Source organism: Leuciscus leuciscus (genome assembly GCF_965113295.1).
Source record: "Leuciscus leuciscus genome assembly, chromosome: 5".
NCBI lineage: Eukaryota > Metazoa > Chordata > Actinopteri > Cypriniformes > Leuciscidae > Leuciscus > Leuciscus leuciscus.
In genome coordinates, this window is record NC_138729.1 from 50,287,281 (window position 1) to 50,299,175 (window position 11,895).

General features: G+C 38.3%; 2 protein-coding genes across 4 annotated transcripts in view; both read left to right on the top strand.

Moving 5' to 3' along the window:
- LOC309499804 (C-type lectin domain family 10 member A-like) overlaps positions 1-11,895 on the top strand; it is a 49,222-nt gene that overhangs the window by 18,453 nt on the left and 18,874 nt on the right. The window contains exons 1-8 of one of the 3 annotated variants that reach the window (XR_014206353.1): positions 4,854-5,111; positions 5,572-5,658; positions 6,179-6,274; positions 6,361-6,459; positions 6,773-6,868; positions 6,950-7,057; positions 7,179-7,271; positions 7,773-7,933. The exons of the other annotated variants lie outside the window; for them this stretch is intronic. The gene's annotated coding sequence lies outside the window, so the exon portion shown is untranslated. Of the gene's footprint in view, positions 1-4,853; positions 5,112-5,571; positions 5,659-6,178; positions 6,275-6,360; positions 6,460-6,772; positions 6,869-6,949; positions 7,058-7,178; positions 7,272-7,772; positions 7,934-11,895 lie in introns of those variants that run through there. 3 annotated transcript variants of the gene reach the window in all.
- Positions 48-4,048, top strand: LOC309499829 (serrate RNA effector molecule homolog). The gene is made up of 5 exons (XM_082171321.1): positions 48-264; positions 381-537; positions 1,330-1,425; positions 3,469-3,571; positions 3,709-4,048. Exons 1-5 carry the CDS (start codon positions 157-159, stop codon positions 3,782-3,784), a joined length of 540 nt encoding a protein of 179 aa, XP_082027447.1. The 5' UTR covers positions 48-156; the 3' UTR covers positions 3,785-4,048.

An 11,895-nucleotide genomic window follows, 5' to 3' on the forward strand; every position in this document is an offset into this window, starting at 1 on the left:
TTAGCTGTTTGTTTGGTGCAAAGAAATGTAACGGAGAAAAAAAGTCACTGCTTTTTCGCCCATCTTGTAGTGTCCGACTGGCAAAAGACATTTGAAGAGAAGCTGGGACACTTGTTCAGTGTGAAGGAAAGCCTGTCTGAAGATGAGGCAGCGAAGATGGGCCGCAAAGATCCAGAACAGGAAGTTGAAAAGTTTGTGTTGGCCAACACACAGGAACTGGGCAAAGACAAGTGGCTTTGTCCTCTAAGTGGCAAAAAGTTTAAGGTGTGTGTGATTTTAAAAACATGATCCCTTTGTTCATGTAGTGGTTCATCTGGTAGCCTTGGGGGAGGATGTTTGTGTTTTACTAAATCAATCAAAATATCAATCTCTCTCTCAAGGGCCCAGAGTTTGTGAGGAAGCACATCCTAAACAAACATGGTGACAAGATTGAGGAGGTGAAGAAAGAGGTGGTCTTTTTCAACAACTTCCTGATGGATGCAAAACGACCCTCCATCCCAGAGATGAAGCCGCCACCTCCTCCAGGTCCAGGACAAGGTAAAGCAAGCCTTTTTTTTGAAGTTGTAAGTGAAGATTATTGGAGCAAGTTTTACAAGAAAATACCATTTCAGTTTTTCACATTTAACTTAAAGGGATATTTCACCGCTGGAAAGATGAATGTGTATTTAAATTGGGTCATTTATGTAGTAGAAATGAGAAATTATTTTAGAAGTTGGTGCCTTCTAGACTGAGAAAAGCCAGAAAATGTATTTTGGGATCATGTTGATAAAAGACAACAACTCCCAGAATGCACTTGCTTCGCTGCCCTACGAGGCCACGCCCAAGCCACGCCTACCGGTTACAGAGGGCAGTGTCGGGAGAAATGATACAGCTAGGCTACTAGTCGACTCGACACTGAAAAGACGGTGTTTTATGGTGAGATCCCCCTATGGGCGGGTTGAAGACATGCGGGACGACCTCCTCCTACTGGCTGGAGTCTCTCGCCTCTGGACAAAAAAGCCTCAGATGATGATAAATGACGATTTTTGCGTCATCTGAGGTTTTTTCCCAGACACACAATACAGAAATCTCTCGTCTCAGGGGGACATGAGGGAGGGAAGCACAGTCATCCGAGAACACTACCGGGTTTCTACTGATGCAAAGCATAATGCTAATCGGTGAAGTATCCCTTTAAATGTTACCTACCGTTTCTTTGTAATTTTAATAGCAATTAAAAAAGTTTCTGCTCCAATTTGTATCAGTGCGTCTGTCAATCTTGTTGAATTGGTATTGAAATAAATTGTGTTCTCAGAAGTTGGAGATATGAAATATTTTTGTTTCTCTCTTCAGGAGTGCTTTCACCCGGAGGTCTTCCATTCCCACCTCAGGCTCCTCAGGGTCTCATGGGCTTTGGCCAGCCCAGACCTCCAGTTATGGGTTATGGAGGTGTGTGTTTGTTAAAGAAGGATAGCTAGAGTGAGAGTGGTTGTTAGCAAGTGTTAGCCTGGAAATCCAGACCTAAATCTAAAAGATTAATGGTCTGGCGTCGACTAATGAAACTCGGCCAGCTCGAGGGGCGGCACCAAGCATGCATTGGAAAATCTCACTGCACGCAATTGGATAACACTACGACCAATCACAACAATAAACCCCATACCCAATTAGCTACCAGCGGAGCTAACTGGTAGATTAGACTCTTGCCGTATCCGGTCAGCAAAACAGCAAAAACGTCCCTCTTGCGAAGGAACGATTTGAGCGCCGTCTTCTGTTCCTGTTTTAGAGAAAAAGCCAAGTCTAACTCGTTCATTGTAGCGACCAAAGCCGTTTCAAACAACTGGTGTTCACCCATAGCCATCTTGCAATGTTTACTAATGACTTCGACGTCACAGCGCTGTCGTCATCTCGCCTCTGGCCCGCCTATATCAGATAACCCGATGTGATTGGTGCAGCTCAGATCGAGGGGCATATTTAATTAGCATCATTATTTGACACCAGAGTAACTCGCTGAGCAAATTCAACTTGTGCTCTCGCGAGAACTCTGGATTACCAGGGTAAACTGGGGTGGGAATCATTTGGCATCTTCTGGGAGTCGTGATGCAATTGCAAATATATTTTTAATGCATCTCAGTTTTGGTGCAACAATTATGGTACATCTAGCTTGTTCTCTGTACAGAATTTACGAGATGCACTGATATGAAAATTTTGGTTGATACGATAATTCTTTAAATGTGAAAGAAGATAACCGATATATTGGCCGATAAATCTAAATCCAAATTTTTATATAATTTGAGAGCCTGATTGCAAAAACAAGTCTCACCATTTAAATCCATGTCCCATGCACACTATTATAATTTTTTTGTTATAATGTTATATAGCCTGTATCACAGACTTGTGTTGCACGTAACTGTATTTTCCTTTTTGAAGTGATTCCAATCATATTTCCATAATGTTGAATAGTCGCATCTGAAGTGTCTCAGCTGAAGGAAATAATACATTATTTATCAGCTTATAGGCCAACTTTTCTTATCGGGCCGATAAAGATAACATTAAAAATTTATATATATCTGCCGATATATCGCGCATCCCGAGAATTTACAACATGGCAGGGTTTTTTTAAATTCTGTTTTCCACAATAAATTTTGCAGTGTTTGTGCATTTCTTTGCATATATTTAAAAAAACAAAATCTGAGTATTGGATAAAGCTAGGTTAAAAAATATTTTTTCATTGTGTTCACATATTAGATGGGAAAAAAATTACAGAGGGATTTATGGATATCTACTTTTGTTATCCTGTAAATCAGAATATACTGTCAATAGCCTTAAAATGATTTTCGCCATGTTTTTTGGAATAAAATGTTATATAAATCAGGCTAGGAATAATATTTACAAATCCCTCTGTAAATGTCTTCATAATATAACTAGGTACAAGACTGGAAAGTTTTGGAAAGTGGAGATTGCGGACTTGGAGAATGAGAGAAAAGTCATTTTGAGAAAATGGGCTTTAAAGATTTATCATCAGCCAATGAGATTGCGCATTCAGCCCTTTTACTTTCACGATTGGTTGCTGATAAAAAGGAAATTACCATATTTGGATCCGACAGGATTGTACAGAAGAGAGAGAGCTTCCCAGCGGTGCATGAGATGACAGGGAGCAGACAGAGATTGCGGAGCATTGTGTTGATTAAGAACGCCAACTTTTGTTGAATTTATGAGAAGTCTACAGACGCAAACAGACAAAGTGTAGTAAAATAAAGACCTAAATGTGTATTTCGGACTTTTTTTCACCACAAGTCTGAAAGAAGACATGTTATTATAGACAAATATCCAAAAATATCAAAATTGACCAGTAAAAAAAACACAGTTTTTGCCTGCCGTGTCTCGCCTTAACAGGCCACTTCATTGCAGTGCATCTGTAAATCTACACCCTGACTGTCACATTTTTCAATGCTGAATTATGCCATATTGAGGTGTTTCTCCGACCTTTAACAGGTGGTCCTCCTTACCCACCGAACCAGTATGGTGGAGGTGGCAGGGGCAACTACGACAACTTCCGCGGGCAAGGCGGTTACCCCGGAAAACCTAGAAACAATCGGTGAGATGATTTTTGTATTTCAGTTTTGATTTAAATGAATGCAGTCAGGACACAGGAGGGATTATTATATTAAGCTCTTTTAGGATGTTAATAGATACGCTTTAATAAAATGTCCTTTTTTCATCTGTCTTTTCCAGAATGATGCGTGGGGATCCTCGCAATATCATTGAATATCGTGATTTAGACGCACCAGATGATGTGGACTTCTTTTAGAGCTCCAGTTTTATTCTCTCCATTTTAATCATTTTCTTTCTTTTTTTTCTTTTTTTTTTTTTACAGTCGTCTCAGCCTTTTCTTGTTTTTGCATTCATTCCAGAAGCAGAAGTCTCTCTCTGTTCACTCGCATGAGTTACAGAAGCGCTCCACCTTGACGTGAACGCATGTCCTTTACGTTGGATGTCATTGCGTACTCAGTGTTATAGAATGAGCTTGTGCTTGTGGCCTTTTTTTCTTCCAATAAAACTTCGGTTTGGATTATTTTTGTGTACTGTATTGGTTTTCAATTTAATTAAAATTGATTGTAATTGAATCATGCATAATTTACATTTTACATTAAATTACATTATTATTATTTTTTTTTTTTTTTAAAGGTATAAACAATTCAAGAAAACGCTGCAGAAAAAAATGGGAAGCTTGTATTTTTGTGAATTTAAAAAGCAATATTATCTGATCTAACATAAAAAAATTGAGACTCTCTCTTGTGAGTGGATTTTGCTCCATGTAAACGGTTCCTTTCTGGTTCACACATTTGTATTGCATGCATTATGAAAGTATTTTCCACAGTGTTTCATGGTCATGACATGGAAGTTGAACGACTGGATGGACATTAGACAATTTAGTGTCACTATCTCCTGAGAGCATGCATAATGGATAAGTCTTTAGCTGTACTTTTGAGTGTTCTTGAATGTTTATTTCATGGGCCTGTGCACTTCCAGTTATTCTAACTCAAGGAATGAGGTAAAATACCCACAAATGTTGTGTTAAACTTGTATTTACTTTACAACACTCCTTGAACTTTGAAATAAATGATACAGCTCACAATATTAGATGCATTAAGCTGATAGCCACTCATCAGTATGCTTAAAGGTCTGATGATTAGTATTTTCATGCATCTGTATTAAAAATCAAGATACAGGATTATTCAGGGTGGCCTCAAACGTTATGCTCACTCAGCTTAATGATTTTATTAGAAGTGCTATTTTAAATGGTAAAAAGGAAAATTCCCCACAGCTTTCAGAAAGAATTAAGACGCACAAGTAAAAAAGACTAAATAGCAGGTGACCAAATGAAAACCTAGATCTTTTTGGGTGGGGAGAGGGGGAAGTCTTGTAAAACTACTATTATCGTCTCAAAATGTGGAAGTGAAATTTCTTTAATTTACATGATTATATATATAGGAGGTGGTGTTTTTCATTTCAACTATAAGAAGCAAATTACTTCAATTTGCTCACATTATATTGTCCTTTATAGAAAATGGATTCTTCTGAAAGATACGTTAAAATGGAGATGGACTGTGAACCAAAGAAATCATTTTGGAGAGGTTTGGAAGATTTACAATATCACATTCAGTTGGAGAAACTATCTTAAAGCTTTTACAGCATGAGTGAAATGGAAAATGTTTCGCAGTTACATTTATTTTGATGTCTTGACAAACTTTTTTTAATCGTTATTTCAAAAGCAACTTTTATATTTGAAATGTAACTGGAATCTCTTTTAACCAGTGAACCTTCAACAATTAATCATGTTCATGCTAATTATGGATATATATACATTTTTACTGCTCGTACTATGATGATTTAAACAAACTTCTAAGTATAAACTTGGGTATGTCACTTGTTCCGGCACCATTTTGCCACAGACATGAATAATATCTCAAAATGTGTGGAAAAATGCAAAAATAATTAAAACATGGCATTGCAAAATTAAATTATTACATTTCGACATTGTATGTGTGATATTATCAATATAAATGAATCAAGGAATTTGTATGTTTTCTTCAGGTTGTTTAAATCACAGACAAACTGGCATCCTTGTGCTTCTAGGAACAGTTTGCATGATTATTTTCATCATCATGACTTCTGTCATCTGTGAGTTATTAATGAAATACTGTCTTTAGTGTTTTGCTACTAAATGGTAAATGGTAAATGGACTGCATTTATATAGCGCTTTCACAGACCCAATGGCCACCAAAGCGCTTTACAATATTGCCTCACATTCACCCATTCACTCACTCATTCATACACCGACGGCGGTGTCAGCCATGCAAGGCGATCCAGCTCGTCGGGAGCAGCTGGGGTTAGGTGTCTTGCTCATGGACACCTCGACACTTGGTCAGGTGGAACCGGGGATTGAACCACCAACCTTCCGGTTTGTAGACAATCTACATGAACCACTGAGCCACTGCCGCCCCTCTAGACTGATTTCGTTTATCACTGGTGTGGATATGGACTGCAACATCTTTGTGTTTTTAGTGTGACAAATACTGTGAACATGGACTTTTTTTGTTGTGATATGAACTGAACTGCTTTGCTCTGAATTTGAATTAGCATATGAATATATAAATATATTTGCAGAGAAGCTGAAAAAGATTGTTTGTTTATTTTGAAGTTTCGCATCAAGAAAGAAAGTTCTCAATGCTGGAGAGTTGGATTAACAGCCATACTTCTGATCTAACCTCAGTCAAATCTGAGTTTCAGACCTCAGGTGAGAACTTCATCATCATCATCATCACAGATCAGTTTTGATAATGGACTTTTAATTAACAACTTTTTATTTATTTTTTTGGACAGGTAGTGACTTAGAAAAGAAGGTTTCTGAGCTGCAGAATTTGGTGTCCAGTCTGAGTTCATCTTTGAATATGTCCGGATCAATTAACGCAATGACCAAAGGTGAGTGTTTTGACTGCCGTAACTCTGATGTTTTATTTTGTTTTATTAGGCCATTTATGGATGATAAATAAAAAAAACTTAAGTATCATGATGATTTAAAAAAAAATCTTTTTAGAACAAAGTTTAAACATAAATGTCCTCCCTTACTAATGTCTGTTTGGGGTCAAATCTTTAATGCAATGAATTTCTGCATGATTTAAGTGTCTCAGCAGGGCATGACTGTTAAACATCTCTTCTCTTTGACACAAGATTTAATACGTGCATTAAATCATTGATTATTTACTGATCATTTGTCCCTCTTACTCTCCAAAAGAAATGCATGAAAAGAAGTTGTCTAATATTGAGACCTTGATGACTGATCTCGGCTCGTCACTGAATTCACTCGCATCCAAACAAGAGCAAAAGCTGGGTGAGTGTTAGACGTACATTCAGCTTTGAATAATCCTCATATCTAAGGCAAGCTGTATATTTCTATTTCTTTCTCCTACAGATCGCCAAAGGGATTTGATGAACAGTTTGAAATCGGCAGTATCAGCTGTTAGGTCTAGCCAAACACGGGACCGTGTGATTTCAGCTGCGATTTTGCACCATGCACAAAGTAATTTTAGAAATTCTAACTGTATTCATGAAATATCACGTTCTTCAGAATTGTGCTTTTCTTATATTAGAGGTAATCGGGCTGATATATTGTTCTGTTTGGCTTTTGTCTCCGGCTAAAGTGGAGATGGCAAGCTCTCTGAAGGACATGAAGAATACAGTGGAGGAACTGACATCATTAGTTCAAGCTTCGTCTTATAAAATATCATTAACCAGTGAGTAAACTCTAAATTCAAGGTGTAATATTGTGCTTATGTAGTTTTTTTTTTTTTTTTTGCAAAAAAACTCTAAATCTGTAATGGTGCAAAAAATGTTATATACAATAATCACAGACATTCTGAGCAGGATTACATTTCTTTAATCTGCATGAGATGAAAAACAGAAAGAGATTTGCCGTGTAATTATTTGTGAGGTTGGGTGAGGAAAAACTCTGATGTGTTTGATTCAGACGGTATTAAAATCATAGAACATCAGTACAGCCAAATAATATTAATTAAACCTCCTCCCCACAGAGAAAACTTGTCATGCCCAGGGTTTATAGGGAGTTTATAGGCAATGCAAATGCTGTTGTGTGATAAAACCATTAATGACTTTCTTGATTGAATCACGAGAGGAGTTGACTATACCGAGTGTCTCAGAGAGAGGTGGAGTAAATGATGACAGAATGGTTTTGTCTGGGAACTAAAGTGTTAATTTAGTTTTGTCCTCGTACATAGGCTCACTCACATCAGGCTGTAGTGGACTTGAGTGGATCCCATTCAGAAACAGCTGTTACCTGTTCTCTGGTCACTCAATGAACTGGACCCAAGCAAAAGATTACTGCGAAGAGCAAGGCGCGTTACTCTTAAAATTAGAAGAAGGCTCTGAGAAGGAGTGGGTGAGTACCAGAAACACACACACACACACACTTTTCCTTAACCCTTTCAGGGATAGTGGCCACTGTGAGAAAACACCTTTTTTTATTACCTCTCATATTGCTTTATAATTTAAAGCAGGAATGTTTCCATTTTTTATGGTGTTTTAAGTAGCGGATCGGAGGTCATGTGTTCGCAGTGACTACAACTAGGGATGTTCATTGGGGGTTTTTCTTAACCAACAACCGAAGCTCATTAACTGATCATTAATCATTAAACGACAAGATTAGAATTAAATTAAAATAGACTGGATTAGTGTCTGTGACCCATTAAAAATACCAACATTTGTTTTTCAGGGGTTTAGTTTTGCATGTGCAAGTAACAGCATAATCAACAGAACATGAGGATACAAATATCCTCACATCATGCACCAGTAGTGCTTATATCAACAAAAACTTAATAAAATCATATATATATATATAAAAGGAATAAATACGCAACATATATAATTCACTTAAAGGTGCATTGTGTGATATTTAAGAGAATCTGTTGACAGAAATGCAATATCATATACATAACTATGTTTTCAGTGGTGTATAAAGACCTTACATAATGAACCGTTATGTTTTTATTATACCTTAGAATGAGCATTTCTATCTTTCTATCTCCTTACATTGACATGTTTCTACAGTGGCCCTAAAGGGACAAACGCGTTTCGTCACTATGTTGTTCTTCGTGTAAAGAAGCTTGCTAACGTCAGCGAATAAAACACTGACACAATGATGAACAAGTAACAATAATAATTAAAAAATCAATAAAAATAATTAGGTAAATATAATTTCTTAATTTATCTTTGTAAAGAAAACTGGCTGCTCTCTGCTGTCTCAGGCGACAATGGCGATTCTAGGGGGTGGCCCTGAAAGCTCATTGGCCACCCCTGTGGCCACCCCAGATCTGATAGGTAGGTCAAGTTCGTCAACACAAGAAACGAGAAATGTTGTCAATCAGTGATGACAGCTGATCAACTGATTTAGGGCCAGTTTCACATTTTTAACTAACACAGTAACGGTCGTACTGAGACTGTGAGAGCTGATTTCTGCTCAGCGGACGTTTGGCCATGCAGGTCAGATGACCCATGAGATAAGAGCACGCGCGCTGCACGGTGCACCTGCTGCTGCTGGTCCGTGAAACAAGAGGACGGTCACACAGTTGCAACAATACAACAACGATAAAAACGCTGGAATCAGTCGATTGAGAGGTATGGTAGGGACCCAACGCAACAGAGTGCGGCACGGGAATATAGATCTGATGGCCGAGTGCGGGCGCGGGCGGTAATGCACTCGTGTGTCGATTCGCGGGAGTCGGGACCAGGCGCGGAGTTTGCGGGGGGGCAGGGGGAGCATTGCCCCCCCTGGTGAAACGGGTAATTGCATTTAAAAAAAAAAAAAAAAAAAAAATTGCATTGTTGAAAAAAAATGATATATTATAAATATTTTAAAAAACACAAAACAACTAAATGGTGGTAGGTAACACATCTGATTTCATATAGGCCTACTGCTTTAGTAAAAAAAAATAAAAAAAATCGGGGCTCTGGGTCATGTGACTTAACATCGAAAGCGACATTACGGCCAAGCTCTCACGCATATGCAGGACGCAAAAAACGAAAATTATTGTTGCACTAGTCTGGACAATGTCTAGGTCTGTAAGTTTTATTTCTCTGCCAAATAACTGCTTAAGCTGGAGAAACTCAACACACTGCTTTCAATATGCTGTTCAATATGTTTCAAAAGTGGAGAGTATTGTGTTCATTTTTCCCTCTCAAAATGTTTTAAATGTTTCATGAAGTACAACAAAATGCGAAATATAACTTGTTTTTTAATCACTCTCATTGTCACAATGTGTTTTGCAAAAAGGAAAGAAAAACCTTAAAAATCTTTTCGTTTTGGTTGAAGATAATATTTTAACAGTGCAAAAGTGGTCCACATTTCATTGATCCTAATTGTGTCCGAACGAAGATGATCCTAATTGTGTCAAGGGGCGAAGTTCTACCTGTTTACAAATATGATTGTATTGTTGTACTGTTTTTTCTTGGGTTAAAAATAAATGTGTTTATTTAGCATGTTTGTTTTGTCCATACAGTATGTGCTAGTGCTGCACTGAGCAAGCGACGTCTGTGGACGTACAAAACAGGTTGATATCAAGTCCGCCCGTCCAGGCCATGATCTGAACGTCCATTGACAGCCAGAATTAGTCGATTAATGACACTGAGAAATTATGTCCAATCTGGCCATAATCTAAACGTCTACTGACAGCCAGAACTAGTTCAGAAAAGACGTTCATACTGACTATAATCTGGACGTCCGTTGACATCCAGAAACAGTCCATAAATGACGTGAATAAAGATGTCCAATCCGGCCATAATCTAAACGTCCACAGACAGCCAGAACTAGTTCAGAACAGACGTTCATACTGACTATAATCTGGACGTCCGTTGACATCTAGAAATAGTCCATAAATGACGTGAATAAAGATGTCCAATCCGGCCATAATCTAAACGTCCACAGACAGCCAGAACTAGTTCAGAAAAGACGTTCATACTGACTATAATCTGGACGTCCGTTGACATCCAGAAACAGTCCATAAAAGACGTGAATAAAGATGTCCAATCCGGCCATAATCTAAACGTCTACTGACAGCCAGAACTAGTTCAGAAAAGACATTCATACTGACTATAATCTGGACGTCCGTTGACATCCAGAAACAGTCCATAAATGACGTGAATAAACATGTCCAATCCGGCCATAATCTAAACGTCTACTGACAGCCAGAACTAGTTCAGAAAAGACGTTCATACTGACTATAATCTGGACGTCCGTTGACATCCAGAAACAGTCCATAAAAGACGTGAATAAAGATGTCCAATCCGGCCATAATCTAAACGTCTACTGACAGCCAGAACTAGTTCAGAAAAGACATTCATACTGACTATAATCTGGACGTCCGTTGACATCCAGAAACAGTCCATAAATGACGTGAATAAACATGTCCAATCCGGCCATAATCTAAACGTCTACTGACAGCCAGAACTAGTTCAGAAAAGACGTTCATACTGACTATAATCTGGACGTCCGTTGACATCCAGAAACAGTCCATAAATGACGTGAATAAAGATGTCCAATCCGGCCATAATCTAAACGTCCACAGACAGCCAGAACTAGTTCAGAACAGACGTTCATACTGACTATAATCTGGACGTCCGTTGACATCTAGAAATAGTCCATAAATGACGTGAATAAAGATGTCCAATCCGGCCATAATCTAAACGTCCACAGACAGCCAGAACTAGTTCAGAAAAGACGTTCATACTGACTATAATCTGGACGTCCGTTGACATCCAGAAACAGTCCATAAAAGACGTGAATAAAGATGTCCAATCCGGCCATAATCTAAACGTCTACTGACAGCCAGAACTAGTTCAGAAAAGACATTCATACTGACTATAATCTGGACGTCCGTTGACATCCAGAAACAGTCCATAAATGACGTGAATAAACATGTCCAATCCGGCCATAATCTAAACGTCTACTGACAGCCAGAACTAGTTCAGAAAAGACGTTCATACTGACTATAATCTGGACGTCCGTTGACATCCAGAAACAGTCCATAAAAGACGTGAATAAAGATGTCCAATCCGGCCATAATCTAAACGTCTACTGACAGCCAGAACTAGTTCAGAAAAGACGTTCATACTGACTATAATCTGGACGTCCGTTGACATCCAGAAACAGTCCATAAAATACGTGAATAAAGATGTCCAATCCGGCCATAATCTAAACGTCCACTGACAGCCAGAACTAGTTCAGAACAAAATGACAAACAATATCTGTAAATTAATTAACTGACTGTTACGGACTATATCATTAACTGTTAAATTGATCTTGCTGGTCAGACACCAACAGGGTTCATGATGCACACATGGCACTTT

What these genes read in the sequence shown, in the direction of transcription:
- LOC309499829 (XM_082171321.1), top strand. Translation starts at nt 157, where the DNA reads ATGGGCCGCAAAGATCCAGAACAGGAAGTTGAAAAGTTTGTGTTGGCC. An exon ending in TCCAGTTATGGGTTATGGAG is followed by an intron (nt 1,426 to 3,468) that starts GTGTGTGTTTGT and finishes GACCTTTAACAG; the next exon opens with GTGGTCCTCCTTACCCACCG. An exon ending in GGAAAACCTAGAAACAATCG is followed by an intron (nt 3,572 to 3,708) that starts GTGAGATGATTT and finishes TGTCTTTTCCAG; the next exon opens with AATGATGCGTGGGGATCCTC.